General features: G+C 41.3%; 1 protein-coding gene across 1 annotated transcript in view; it reads right to left on the bottom strand.

The window, feature by feature from the left end:
- The window catches only part of SFI1 (SFI1 centrin binding protein), a 553,452-nt gene that overhangs the window by 388,630 nt on the left and 148,775 nt on the right, over positions 1–16,047 (bottom strand). Inside the window, exon 7 of the mRNA XM_078667725.1 lies at positions 1,805–1,907. Within this exon, the coding sequence (XP_078523851.1) occupies positions 1,805–1,907 (103 nt within the window). The remainder of the gene's footprint in view (positions 1–1,804; positions 1,908–16,047) is intronic.

The following is a 16,047-nucleotide window of genomic DNA, read 5'->3' as shown; positions in this document are numbered from 1 at the left end:
AAGACTGAGGATAAGACCTGGGATGCAGAAATGGGGATGGCAGTTTCACTTTATGCGAAAAGAGAAAGTGCCTTACAAACACAAAAAGGTCCAACAAAGCATGACTAAGAAGAGAAAGGTGAGAAGCTATGGGAATGCTACCCTCGTTGGCCTACCGAAAATAAAACAAGCACCGCTGAAGGCTACCCTCAATGCAGCTGCATGGCTCATCGCAGGCATGAAGACAAATTATCACATCGCCCCGGCCCTCCACTCTCTGAACCGGCTACCTTATGAATCTAGGATCCACCTAAAAATAGCATGCATGACGTACAAAGCCATCTACCACAACACTCCTCGCTAACTGGCTCAAAAACTGGTTATATCCGGAAGGAATGGAGCTTCTTGTGGTACATGTTCCCAACTGCTGAAACCCCAACAATTTTCTCTGGAATTGCCCCAAGAAATTTGGAACTCTTTCCCCAGAGATCAGGACCATCCCTTCATACACTTTTCAAAAACGAAGTAAAAATGAGAGTACTGATTATTCTCCTTCCTATCTGAGGCGACTATCCATGCCAATTTGATTTCTTTGATGGTGTTTTCACTATGTCTCTTTGCAATATCTATTCATGCTGTATATTCTATATTTTGCTCCTTGTATATTTGATGCTATTTGTTAGGCTGTACAGTGCTCTGACACCAACATTTTGGTCTTGTTTGGCTTTATAAAATTTCACAAATAAAATTGTAAAAGCAAGATGGGTGAAGTGAAGAGGAATGCATCAAAAACAGAACAGTCTGAGAGAGAGGGTTAAGAAGGGAAAGGGTGATAAGAGAGAAATGGTGAGACCAAGGAAAGGAACAGGAAACAAAGGAGAGGAGGGCACTGAAAGCCTCAGCAAAATGTATTTAAAAAGCTCATTGATGTACATGCGTGCATGAATCATCACGCATGCACATTTATGTTGCATTACACTACAGCGCCCTATTATGGCCATGTAGGCACATGTATGCATTAACACAAATTTGTAATGACTATGTCGGTTTTATTTTTAGTTGTAATTTATTGTTATTAGTTGGAAGATATCCATCTTGGAGCGATAACTTAAAAACTGTGTGTCAAAGTGAACTTACAATTGCAGCAACGGAACCCTGCACAGACTAAAATAAAATGAAAAAATAAATGTAAAAAGAATTAGACTTTGTAGAGGTTGGGGGTTGCAATTTTGGAACAGGACGAGTTATACTTTTTGCCAACGAACAATGGGAACAGTGGGTGATGGGAATAACAGCAGTTGGCTGGGGGAGGAAATATAAAAATACAAAACAGAGCATGGCGGGTGGGGGAGCAAACAGAAGGGCATTGGCGAGTATGGAGAAATATTTAGAGTGGGAAAGCATCACACTAGGGAGAGAGCAAGAAAACATATGCACTCATATGGAATGCTGCAAGAAATAGAAAACAGTAGTTCCCTGAAGTGGAGCTGTGGAATAAGACATCCAATCAAAGGGATGGCAAATAAACTATGCTCCTAGGCCAGGACAAGTGGAAAAGGAAAACACTGAATAAGAAGCAAGCAAATAAGATTGACAAGAAAGACAACCAATGGTAAGCAAAGTCTTGACCCAAGCAAACTGTACGTAAGGTAATTGTCCACAATGGGTCATCGACAACCGAAAACTAAAAGCAGTCTTTAGGGAAGACCAAAAAAAGGGGGAGGAGAGGGATATCCAAAACAGTAACAGTACAGAAAGGTAGGAGAGCAGAAAGGAATGGTGGGGGAGAGAACTGGTATTGGAAAAGAGAAAATGGGAGACATACCCTGCTCTGCAGGCTCAGAGCCCAGTGCCTCAGACTTAAAACATTCATGTCTTGTACATGATGAACTTCTTGCAGCCGCTGAATCCACAAGCTCCATGTCATACTAGGAAAAAGGGCCACAAAGGTCAGCATTAACACAAAGCAGTTACTGTGACAATCGTTAGGCAAATTGGGTAGGATAGAGAGGGGACAGTGAGTAAGAGACACAAGCAAAAAAACAAAGAAAAACAGGAAGCAATATAAAGTCAAGGAATAAATAGTAAAAAGAATAATACATAAATGTATGAGAATGCAACAGAAAAAAGCAAAAAGGAATAGAAAGCGTGTAAGAGAACAAGAGAATGACAAAGGAAAAACAAGAAGAGACTACAGCAAACAGAAAAACAAAAAACTTACAATGTAAAACAAAGACAATGACAGAAAGGTAAACACGACAAACGAAAATGCATAGAAAAAAGGAATAAGAACTCATTGTGTTTGATCTGATAACACAATTGCAACATACTATGATCACACTTCTAGTATGAGATCCACTGCAATATCGCCCTCTAACTCTCTTGCACCCTCTTCTTTTTAGTTTTTTAAAGAATGGCCAGCAATGAGAAGTCCATTAAATTGCTTTCTTGAAGGGCAGATAGCCATAGTGAGGGCTCACCATAGTATCAGATGTCCAGGGTTTCTTCGTTAGATCTATCACTATATGTAGTTAAATAATAAATTATACTTTACCAAGCATGAACACACTTAACTGCGGTCTGGAGAAAACTTGCCAGCGGTTTGTAGATCACTTGCATATTCCCAGTTGGAGCCAAATTGAAAACTATCTGACACTAAAAATTGATTTGACCAAGGAAAATTCATGTCTGAACAATTTCTAGGTTTCAAGGCCATATGTCTCTCCAACTTGGCTTCATAAAGTGTTATAAATCCAACCCGGAATCCATTGTTCATTTACTTTTCTTCCTACCTCATTATTCATCTCTGAGAAAAAATTTGATATTCCTGTTGTGTAGACTTGCAGGTCCGGGTCACTATCTTGAGGTGGTGAGAATCTTGTGCACTGACACTCGAAGAATAATGGTTTTTGGCCTCTCAAGATTCTGGTATGCATTGAGGATCAGGCGTGGGAAATTATCTGCGTGAAGCACTTTATTCTCTTCGGAGTTGTTGTACCCTGTATTTTGAACAACTATTTCATGAAATTGTTTTTAATATATTTATCTGCAAATGTTTTATACTTCTGCTTTTATACTTGTGCTGCATACTTTTTTGGATCTATGTGATCGAAATAAAAGTTATGATGATGATAAATCCAAACTAATTTACTTATTCTGCAAATAAAACTGCATTAGAATTATTTTAGCCATAAAATTACAAAGCTTGATTAATGGTGCTGGTGAAAGAAAAACACTCTTGACAGTGGGCGACACAAGGTATCTTTTTAAATTAACCAAAGGAATAGTTTCTTTTCATGGAACAGATTTCAGTTGTCTGTCAGAGTTGAAGGATTTCATTGCCAGGAAGAGGCAGTATTGCCATATCTAACACAGCTGGGTAGATCAAGATCATGATTGTGATCTATATATAAAGGTAGATACTGTGCTCCTTCTTGCAAATATTACGGCCTACAATAACATTCTGCTGAAAATATACTCTTTATGATGCGAGTGATAAAAGACTTTGTAAAAAGTTTAAGGACAATTTTTATCCCAATTAGGATGGCCTGTACTCCTGGGGAACTTAATGCGGTTCTAGAAAATTGAATGCATTGTCCATTTGAACTCCGACAAAAAGGATCTATCCTGGAAAACTGACTGGAAGAGTTGGCATTTAGCCTCTTAAAGTCAGTGAAATCTAAGCTTTTGTTCTCAACAACCCTTTTTCTCTCAAAAGTGATCTAGGATCTTTATGTGAACCAGACTATTTCTTAGTCTGTGTGCTTTACAATTTGTACTTCCCCCTAAAGGAGTGTTCCTGTATATTACAAATATCAGAAGAGTCCTCAGATTTTACAATGACAAAAGAAATTAGAAAATCTGTGGTCATATTAACTAAAACAGCGTGTCTCCAGATGGATTGCATCTTGCATTAGCTTGTAGTATCGTAAATCAAAAAAATCCTACTCAGTAAACCAAAGGCTCACTCTAGAAAGGAGAAAACAGCTGCAAAAGTTTCACAAAAAAAATGTTCCAACCGCTTACATCTGCAAAGCAGCTGCATTGAGAAACAACCATACATTCACCTGGCATTATTGCTTAAACTTGGATTGAAGAGCAGATACACAACCCACTTTAAGGAACTTGTTTGGTACTTTTACTATCTTTACAATCTTTTTTCAACTTGTTTTTGCGTGACTTGCTTTGCAGAGAATTACTTACTTCTAATATCAGTTCTCTATCATTTACCACCATACAGTCTGGTCAGAGAGGGGGGGGGGAGGAATAGTTCAAAGGTATAAAGAGGAGCGGCATTAGACACCGTCAAAGAGAACCAAAGGGGGAGCGTGGCCATTACGTGGGCCAAGCTGACTATGATCTGTTGAGACTCTATAGGATCTTCCACCCGTATTCTTCTAGAAGAATGAATGGATGGTCACTTCCTACTGAAAACAAAGATTTTGTGGTACCACTGAGGGTGACCTGTTTGCAGTCGCGTTTCGGCCCCCTGGCACTTCCTGGAGTTGGTGATGGAGAATGAGATCAACTGAAATGACTGACAATGCGAGGTAAAATTACAGCCACGTGAACCTTGAAGGACCACTGTATCCGATGGCTCTGACAGACTGAGTCACGCTGTGGAGTCGGGAGGGTCCTCCAATCCACTGCAATCAAGAGGCGCAATAAAGTAAGCAACAAATGAGAGCAGGGATTATTATCACACCATGACGTGTGGGCTGGGGCATGGAGGACAACACCCGACATCAGAGACTGATCCCAAAGGCCACTGCAAGGTGAGGAGGGGGCGCATACATCCTCCAGATACAGCACACGTTTGGCAAAGTCCTTGAGCAAATACAGAAAATTCTGGGCACCCCCACTGGATTGTTGGTGCTGCGTACTGCCTGCACATGCTATCAGGAAGATTGAGGAATTTTACTGATGGTACCTCTATTAATGAAGCAGACTAGTAAGAACCGCCTACAGGGCTCCCGGCTGTATAAATAAAGGATTACGACTCATTCCCATAAACACTCATGCTTTTTGGGCTAATGGAGCAGGGGCCAGACAGTCTCCGCTCTCTATTTATTGACACGCCAGGGAGGGAATATAGTTCCTCGAAACATCTTTGTTGTTCACAATGGTGGCTCTTTCCAGTGACTGAACATAGTGGGCACTGTCCTACCAGAGGAGTGACCCACAAACCTGAGCGACAGATAGAAATTCAATATTTAGTTCAATTGACGCTTGATGCCCCAAAGGCACATCCGTTTCATCGACTTCCACAGCCCTTCAAAGTCAGGTGACTGCCAATGTTGTAGAAGCCCTATCAAAACTTCATACACCCAGGCCACTGTATGCCCCAGAAAAAGCTCAACAAATGACAGTTAGAAACCTCTTTGGACCCAACCCACCTCTGACCTACCTGTGAGAAGATCCAACAGAGCTCTGGTATCACCATGGCGCTTATAAAAACAGACCTCATGGACACCCAGCAGCTGTTCAAAAATGAACAGAGGGAAGAGATCAAGTCTGACTGTGCCAGGGAGCAACAGAGCCCGAGATCAGATCTAAATGTAAAAGTTGCAGTCTTACAGCAGGATATTGAATCACCTAAAGCATGAATAGTAGAGGTGGATGGTAAACTCCAACAGCCTAGAGGAAATATTTACGAAATGAATATGCCAAATGCATGATCTACACGCACATACAGCCATCATTGAAAATGGAGGACCTGGAGAACCCCGCCCGGTGGGGTAACATACACATCTTGGCCCTGCAGGAGGGGGAACATACCGGTGACAATTTGCAAAAGGACTTTCTGAATCTCTACTATCTGGGGGCCACAATGAGATTAAGATGGATTGAGTCCTCAGGGTCAGTCAGCAGACCCCAGGAAACTCCTGGTTATCGGTAAATTTCCATTAACTTGAAGTAAAACAGTTGATTTTAGCAGTGGACCTCAAGAAGATTGGGCTTAAATATAATGACTTTGAATGCTCACTTTTTCAAGACATAGCACCAGCAACGATGAAGTGCCATCAACAGTTCCGTCCAAATACAGATAAGCTTAGACAAAATAGACAAAATAAACTATCATGCTACTGGTTATATCCTTTTGGGGTAGCTTTGAAATTCAGAATCAACAATACCAGAAGAACAGGCTATCTGAAGCATCACAGGTTCTGATCTTCCAAGTGAAAAATACCACTTGAAGACCGTCCAATATCCCTCCTTAATATGGAGGTAAAGATATTGGCGACTATCCTATTGTCAAGACGTTGTCAGGGTATAACTACCTTGATACATAGCGACCAACCAGGCTTTATGCCAGGTCGAGCACCCAGATGGAATTTACAAAGAACACATAACTGGATGATGAAGGTGAAAAATCGTGACGCCCCACATTTATTAATATCCCTAGACGCAGAAAAGGTGTTTGACGCTGTTCATTTGTCCTTCTTGGAGGCTGCCTTGCTTAAATTCGGCATAGGTCCAACATTTTGAAAATGTGTAGGATTATTATATAAAGATCCAAGGGCGAAGGTTCGGGTGAACGGGAGAATTTCACAATACTTCCTCATAGGTCGTGGGACAAGACCGGGGTGCCCCATGTCCCCCTTGCTTTTTGCAAATATAGTAGACATTAGCATGTACGGTCCGTCATCACCCAGAGATACATGGCTTCCAACTTCATCCGGAGGACCCCAGGGTGGAGAAGATATCGTTGTGTGCCGACGATCTCCTTCTATATGTTACACAATCAGACATAACGATTCCTATCCTTTGATACCATAGATACATATGGACAAAACTCAGGGTACAAAATAAAGTGGTAAAAACCTACAGACCCAAAGAAATAATGACGTGGCCCATACTTCCAAGGGATCTTCAAATAACATACCACGGGTTTACATACCTGTGAATCTTACTAACCACAGATAAAGATTTATGCTACCAAAAAAATATTAAACATATACTGACGAGTTTCAAGGAAGATGCACAACGATGGAAAACACTGCCGCTCACTATACTGTGACGGGCGGCAATGTTAAAAATTATAACACGTCCGCAATTTTTATATGCTCTACAAAATACATATTACCCACTCCCACAATCAATATTCCATGAAATAGACGCTGAACTACGTTCGTTCCTGTGGCTAGGGAAACAACTTAGAACAGCACTGCACACACTGCAACGCAACCAATATAATGGGGGGATATTACTGCCTGATCTGGAGGCCTACTACTGGTTGGCACATCTAACACCAACCAATGACTGGATACACACACTGAGCGACCACCCAACATATAGGCTTGAGAGAGACACAATACAAAAAAGGACATTCCTCCATTACCTATATGGTGGTAGGGGGGTCTGAGAACTTCTCCCAGCCACACAGACAACGATAGAGGTCTGGGGATGGGCAACCAAAGCAATTAGATGGGATCATAAAATCACCAAAGAAACGAGCCAATGGCACGGGAACTGGCTGAAAAAGGTTAAAAACAAAAGAGGGTTCAAGGAATTGGATACCATCGGTATTTACACGGTAAGAGATTTTATATGTAAAGGGGTCCTTAAGAGCTTTAGTGGTCTCCAGACTGAATTCACACTACAACCGAACCAGTTCCTTAAATATGAACAGTTAAAACATGCATGGAACGCAGAAAATATAGAGGACTCCTCAGTACCGGACTATGCACCACTGGAGGGGAGGTTACTCCAAGAACACCTCACGACAAAGGCAGTATCGGCTACTTATGAGACACTAAACAATAATGCTCCAAACAGGCTGGGGAAGTTGAGGGCCACAATGGAACAGGATGTGGGCGAAATGGAGGATGTGAACTGGGTGGCAGCCCTAATGCATCCCAGGGAGGTTGCAATGAAATCTGGACTTTGTTTAATCCAATACAAAATTTTACATATGGCCTACTATGATACGGCCAAACTACACGAGATCGGGCGTTCAACAGATCCAATGTGCCACTGCTGTGGACAGGAAGAGGGGAATTTCTATCACATCGTGTGGGAATGCACACATATACAGACATACTGGACGGCTGTCCTTGCGTAACTTAATAAAATACTACAGTCAGATATTCCTCTAGACTCCAAATTTATCCTGCTAGGAGTTCCGAATGACATAGCCATACATAGGTCACAGATGCTATTTAGCACATTAGGATCAGCAGTAGCGAAAAGATACATAGCGAGAAGGTGGGGATATAAGACTATGCCAATGATTCAAGAATGGAGCAAGGAAATGGAGATTTACATAGACACAGAAAAGGTCACATACAAGGCGAGAGGTTGCCCGAAAAAAATTACATAAAGTATGGGGCAAATGGAGGGAACACTACAGGCTTGACGTCATAGCAGACATAGAACAGATAGATGCTGAGTGAAGCATGAGATATGTGAGGGTACAAAAATGGAGAGGGGAAGCCCAACAGAGAATATAGAGATAGATAACATCGTACTGTGTGGGGAAGGAGTTGGGAGATTGTATAATGGTTGTCCTTGAAGTATTCTTGGCCTAATGTGAAGGGTATGCGAAACGTAATATGGAAATTGATGATTTTCTCAGTCATGGCACTTGTGTGATATCATGCAACTTTGTTTATTCAGTTAACTGTGTTAATGTTCAAATGCGATAAAACAATAAAAATATATATATATTTTTTACAACTCTGAAGATGGTCAATGAACAGGCCCTGTGGATGGGAGTAATCCCTAGGAGCTTGGAGGGAGCAGGTGGAGGATTCCTCGACCTCAGCAAAAGAGATACTGTACAAAATACTAGCTCTCCCTCAAGGCACCCTCTCTTGGACACTCTGATATTGCACTCATTGACACAGGAATTAATGTGGAGTTGAGAGAGGTTACATTTAGGGATCAGGTATCTCTAATACCACAGGTTGAACTATCAGGCCCATCATGGTTGAAATTTGGAGGGAAGTTTTCTCTTTTGTGACTGGTGGAGATCAGATCGGAAATGTGACACACATTCCAAGTGGGGTTTTTATTTAGTGGGGCAGAGTGGAATCTGTAGAATTCTCTGGGAGAAGTCCTGATTCATGGATCCTTTCATCTTGACAGTGCGACGGGAATCCATTTGGGGGAAGTATTTCTTGATGGGGAACCTTTTTATGCATCACTCTACTTGTTACTGACATATGTTTTGACGGATTCTTTTCTGTGTTATGGTTATACATTTCCAGTTGGGGATCATGAAGGGATGAGTTATTTTCTACTCCACAGATATCGTACACTAGTTGCCACATACACTTAGGGTGCCCTTGTCCAAATCACGGAGATGATTATTGGCACCCAAACCGGGAAGCACAGCATATAAGAGACCTTCATCATTATTTTACACAGCCCCTGGTGTGAGCTTTTCTGGCCTCCCGAACTTGGGGAGGTACCAATCCCAGGAAGAGCAGTAAAAAGCTTAGGCTTAAAAATTGACGCAGATCTGTCAATGGCTCCCCAAGTCCTCGCGGTTGTAGGCTCTTGTGTAGGTCTACTAAGGCAGCTGCGAAGACTGGTTCCCATTCTTTCTGCTTCGACGTTACAAACCATTGTGTCTGCCACAATCATCTCGAGGTTGGACTATGGAAATGCTCTTCATCTGGGTCTCCCTCGAAAGCTCCTTAAGAAACTGCAGGTGGTCCAGAATGATGCAGCCAGGCTGATTTTCTCACTACCACGGAGCACACGAGCGACGTCTCTTCTTCAGAGGTTGCACTGGCTGCCCATTGAGCACAGAGTGCAATTCAAGTGCCTCTGCATAGCCCATAAAGCTATCTATGGAGAGGCTCCCAAATATATCAAAGATCGTCTGAGGAAGTATGTGCCGGGCAGAACCTTGCGCTCTTCTGAAGCCTGCAAACTAGCCCCTTTGAGATTCAACCTCAAATCTAAGGGAGGGAGAGCTCTGTCGGTACTTCTCCCTCAAATCTGGAACGAGCTTCCGGCAACTTTGCAAGGGGAGCCAATGCTGCTACCCTTTAGAAAGGCGTTAAAAACTTACCTGTTTAAAAAGACGACATCTCTAACGTAAATTGCCAACTGGATGAGGGGCGCGTTACCGACAGCTATGTGTTGTGTTCCTTTCTTTTTGAAAAGCGCTTAGAGACTAGTGGTGATTTGCGCTATACAAAACTACAGTAACATAACATAACAGTTAATTCTTACACAATGTAAGGGACCAAACTCCTCCAATAAAAGCACAAGAATATGGAACTATGTAATAGATAAGAAGGTGGACATTTTGGCGGCACAAGAAACCCATCTATCCCGTTTTAAGAGATGACAAGTAGCCTAACTGTTAGCCCAATGCTGGGTAGCTTGAGCATGGACAAAAAGTCTTCTTCCCAAGTGATGCGATTTATTGAGGAATGTGGCTTTCTGTAATGAACAAAGTTGAAACCTATACCTCTCTGCAAATTCCAAGGTTGATGCCTATAGACGTCTGGAGGCCATATCAAGAAAACATTGTTCAACTTGCTGTGACTGATGTGGCCTCCACTGGCCTTGCACCCTCATTGGATACTGGCTGACCAATCCCCCCAGCTGGGTCTATGATCTGCTCCGTGACCACTTCTTTGTGTTCAGAGTATGGTTGTTGTGCTGTGGTGTTGTCTTCCCTCTTCCTTCCCCTCGCAATAGTATATATGCTTTTATATGTCCTGAATTCATACGCAAGATTGTAATGTACCAGGTCTGGTCAACCTCAGATATCATGTCTCCATCAATGGGCTGTATGTTTTGTTATTACCCAAGTCAAAAACTCAATAAAAAGACTTGGAAATGACCAAGAAAACTATCAAAACAAAAAAGTAGATGAGGCACTGTTTCGCAACAAAAAATACAAAGCCTTTCATTCCTCCAGCAGGACAAAACACAACAGAGTCACTGTTCTTTTTGCATAATTCACTTCCATTCTCGCTTATAGATTAAAAGAAACAAAGAGGGCAGAATGCTGATGATTAAGGGCAAAGTAAAATGCTAACCATAGTTACAGGATATGCCCCCAACTCTGGCCAGGACACCTTTTTGGCAACCTCATGGCTACAAATTCTGTCTTAGCTGAAGACGACTTCATTATAATAGGGGAATTCAATGCAGTTTGGGACCCTCCTTGAGTAGGACTGGCCCGATGCTGACACACATAGGGGCTTTTTCTTAGCAGATGAAAACTACAACTAAGCAACTAGGCATTGTGAGATTTAGCAACACCGAAATTACTACAAATACAAATAGTTTCCCATGTCCACAGAACTTACTCCAGGATCAATTACAATCTAGTAAATAATTACTAAGGATCGATAACGGTTAGCTCCGTTATTGGTCAAATAACCGGTCACAATCCAACTTGATGGGCAGCATAAACCACTTTGATAGGATTTTGTGGGATCAAGTCCTACGAGAAGAACTTTGGACACACAGTAAACAATACTTTGAAGAAAATGACAACAAAGATCTCAACACTATTGCATACCTTTAAGGTAGTCCTATGAGGTGTCAGTATCAGCCTTATAGCAAACATCAGCGAGGTGCGCTAACCTCGTGGAGACCACTTAGAGAAGGAAGTCAACACAGCAAAAGGAGCCTATAGAGCAGTCTTCTACCCAAGTCTATTGAGAAAAGTAACAGCCCTTAGAGGACAAATATGGACCTTCGACACTAACAGAGCTAAACGAGCTGAGATGGCACTTCTTAGATTCAAAAATGTTTACTTCACACAGAGCAATAGAGTGGGCTCCTTGGTGGCAAAGCAAATAAGACAAAGACAGGAGAGTGATTATGATAAAGAGAGTTAATTACTCAGAATCAATCTACATAGGCAAAGAAACCAACTTAGAGCTTTTCAAGAATTTTATACGGTATTATAGACACTCATCCTGTTGCCCCAACCATTGTAAAGAGACTATATAGATTAAAATTAAAATGACCGATACATCGACGGAGCAGAGGGAACTTTTGGACTCCCCAATAACAGAATATGAGGTGAAACTAATGATTCAATCTTTGAACATTAATAAAACAAAGGGCCAGAAGAGTTTACCGAAGGATTCTACAAATCGTTTGCATACATATTGATATCCCATTTCACAAAAAAAAACTCACACTTGCATCCAGTCATCCCCTCAATTGCAGAAGATACTATCACCTTAAACCTCAAGCAAAGGAAATCCTGCAAATTATGTCTGTCTTACTGTGCTAGCCTTCTATTAAATGTTGATGTTAAGATTTATTCAACAGTAGTATGTACACGATTAGAGATTGTTCTTTCAACCCTTATAAATCTTTATCAGTCATTATAAAATTGGCAAACCCATGATAACGTGCACTCACTGATCCATTTAATTGAAAATGCACAGAAGAAGGAAGTACTGTCAATCTTTGATGCCCAGAAGGGCTTAGATCGGGTACAGACTCGGGATTCTTATATCAGGTCTTGTTAGGCTAGTGATTCAGTTCTAAATTTATAACAATGGTTCTTCACCGGTCTTGAAAATAACAGTAAATAGCAGACTTTCTGCCCACTTTAAACTGGGACAGGGTACTCGACAGGGATGCCTGTTGTCCCCTCTCCTATTCACCCTCACTATAGAGCCTCTGGTAAAGAGAATTAGAGAAGAGGGGAGACTACAGAGGCTATATTTTGGTCAAGATCTTCACAAAGTAATGCTTTTTGCATACAACATCTTACTTACACTCACAGACCTCAGGGTCTCACTCCCATTTTCAAAGATTAGGAAGCAATTGTAGGCTTAAAAAGAAATTGTTCTACATCAGTAATCCTTAATCTTACCCTCCCACTGCAAGAAGCAGAGATGCTTAAGGGGATCTCACAGGTCATCTGGGCGCCAACCTTGATTAGGTACTTTGGGGGTCACCATCACCCCCTAACTGAAGAAATATATTCTGCTAACTTTCCACCACTCCTGGCTATGTTAAAAGGAGATTTTCACAGATGGTAGACCCTCCAAATCTCTTGGTTGAGCAAAATTAATTCTACTAAAATGACACCGAGATTCCTTTTGATGGGGTTTGGACTCATGGTACTCGTAGCATTCCAACCCAGAATTGACCTATGAAGCCAATTTAGACGTGACTCCTGCACACAGACATCAGTTGTTATGAGAATGTTCACTCCGACTAAAAGCAAATGTGTGTAACCCGTTTGAAGTTTGAAGTTTCCTAGACTTGGGATGTTACTAATGAATAGAGGCCAACCGCAGAACGGGAAGGATGGAAGAATGGGGGTGGGGGGCAAGAGGGTCTGTCCGGAAAGGAAACTGCAGCTAGCTAGAGTCTCTACCAGAAACAGCATTACTGAGGTTAGTAACCTGTTGCTCTGCTATAGACTTCTAGGCACAGTTTCCCCACCTTTTGAATAGATACAAAAGCAGTACATATTTAAAGGAGGGTCTGTGGATAGACTCAAACCAGAAAGTCCTACAGAACCAAGCGGGTAAAATGCTCCGCTCAGTGAACCAGACTATCCAGACAATAGGACTTTGTGAACGTGTGGAGGGACGCCCACATAGCCAATTGGCAAATGTATAGGACAGGGACTCCGCAAGCTAACACAGTGGCAGCAGCTTTGGCCCTGGTAGAATGAGCATGAAGTTCCTCAGGAGGCTCGTTTTTAGCCCATGCATTGAGGATATTAATGTGAAGCATAATCTAGTGGGAGATGGTTCTGGTCTCCACAGCCTTACCTTTCTTCGCTTCAGAGAATCCCACAAAAAAATTGATCATCAGCCCAGTGTTTTTTGGTACAATCTATGTAAACGCTCCGTTTTCTTTTGTGGTTTAAGTGATGGAGCCTCTCCTCCTCCTTAGAGGGGTGAGGAAGCTTAGCATGCTGGTAAGGTGATGTTTTGACGGTTGTGGAACAGCATCACCACTTTAGGCGAGAAGAAGGCCCATATCAGCAAAACTATCTTGTCTGGAAAGAAAGTGTGGTATGGAGCTTGAAGCTCACTCCACACCACACCAATCTAATGGCGGCGAGGAGCACTGTCTTGAGAGTGAGGAGGCTCAAGGGACTAACCAAGTTATTCCAAGTGTAATAAAAGTCAACCACATTGGCTGTGCAATATGGAGAGTAACAACATATTTGAATCTGTCCATTTACTTATCACATAGCCTTTCTCAAGGATGTAATGAATGGATTTAAAAAATATATATTTTTAAGCACAAAACCTAGGTAGGAAGCGACGAAGCTCAGAATCCTAATTGAAAAATACGGAACATTTTGAAATTGTGTTTTTCCGGTACTTTTGGTAAATGCAGAAGCGGTGGAACGAATTAGCCTGAAGTGAGGTGGGATGGTGTTCCACATTCTGAGCACGTAGATTAGAAACATCTACTTGTATTTTTTCTTTATGCACTTCTTGACTGTACTTAAAGCTTGGCAATGACTTGAGCTGCGAGGAGATATCAATCACAAGAATTTGAAAACAGATCACAGGAAATGCACATTTTTAAAGTCCTTCTACTTATGGTTTACTTAAAGGAAACTCGTTACAGGCAAGGCGTTTGCGAATTGCAAACGGTGTTTTGGTATGTATGAGCCAAATCGCAAAATAAGGAATCGCAAAAATTGCGATTCCTTATTTTGCTCAAGCATTTAAGGAATCGCAATTTTGCGATTCCTTGAATGCTATGCATCAAGCATTTTTTTTTTGCGAATCCTCATTAAGAAATCGCAAATTACCACCAACTTGTAGCTGGTGGTAATTTGCAATTTCTTTTACAAATGCACTTTTTGGCATTTGTAAAGGTGCCATGTGGCGCTCATACATGCCCTTAGGGCATGTATATGCGCCATAAGCGCACACATGTAAATTTCAGGGGTGCAGCAGAGTGTCCTTAAGACACCCTTGAAATTATTCTCAATTTGCGATTAGCAAATTGTGAATCGCAAATTGAGAATAACTTTCCATTCCTTCCTATGGGCCTCCTGGCTCATAGAAATGAATGAGAAATTATTCCTTAATTGCGATTAGCAATTTGCTAATCGCAATTAAGGAATTTTAAGAAATCGCAAAAAAAAGTGATTTTCTACATACATCCCAAATTGCAATTCTCAAATAGCGCTTTCTAAAAAAATCGCTATTTGGGAATCGCAAATGATGGTGATGATACATCTCCCCCTGGTTCCCAGTTTGAAATTGCCATCACCTACGAGTTTCATCTTTCAGATGCCCCAGAGCCACTGAATTGCATACACTACATAAATCCACAACCAAATTATTTACGTTGTTTTATTTTATTTTTTTTATTTTTTTTTGAGATACCTTACATTTATTTTTTTGAACATGACAAATTTTCTTTTTTTTATATATCTTTATTGGGTTTTTGATTTACAAAGCACCCCCCTCCCCCCCAGGTCAGACAAGTTCATCAAAGAATACTTCACATTTAAGACAGAGAAATTAGGAATTTTGGATTGATAGATCATACATTAATAACTAAATAAGTTAAACAGACAACCAAAACATTTCCCTTCTATTTGCGGAGATACAAGCAGCATCTGAGTGATTATAGGTTTCAAACAATTTACAACCATGACAAATTACATTTTAACAGTTTTTAAATCACGCTGGTTATGTCCTCATATTACAGGGAATTACCTTGGGATTGGGACCACTCAATTAAGGGATTCCAGATTTTCAATCCCCTGCCCTGCGTCTTCTACCTTTTCTTTTATATATAGCCATTTCCAAGTTAAATATAGCTAACAGTCTAGAGAACCACTGTTGAAAAGATGGTGGGTTAGGGTCCAGCCAGGCAGAGGCGATACAGATTCTTAGGACCGCCATGGCAATAAATACTAGTTCATGACCAGGGGATGGTTCTGCAAGTTTAGTTGCCCCAAGCAAAATCATTTCATTAGAAAGGACTGTTTCGGTTTTTAGGACATTAGTTAAAAAACGTTCAATGCTCAGTTTTAAGGAGGAAAGATTTGCACAAGAGGAAAATATGTGTATGCTATCCGCATTAGGCAACGTACATCTAAAACAGCATGTACCCCTCCCGCTCCCCCATTTAGCAATT

Source organism: Lissotriton helveticus, chromosome 11 (assembly GCF_964261635.1).
Source record: "Lissotriton helveticus chromosome 11, aLisHel1.1, whole genome shotgun sequence".
Lineage (NCBI taxonomy): Eukaryota > Metazoa > Chordata > Amphibia > Caudata > Salamandridae > Lissotriton > Lissotriton helveticus.
The sequence above is the reverse complement of the archived record's forward strand: the minus strand, read 5'-3'. Positions and strand labels throughout refer to the sequence as shown.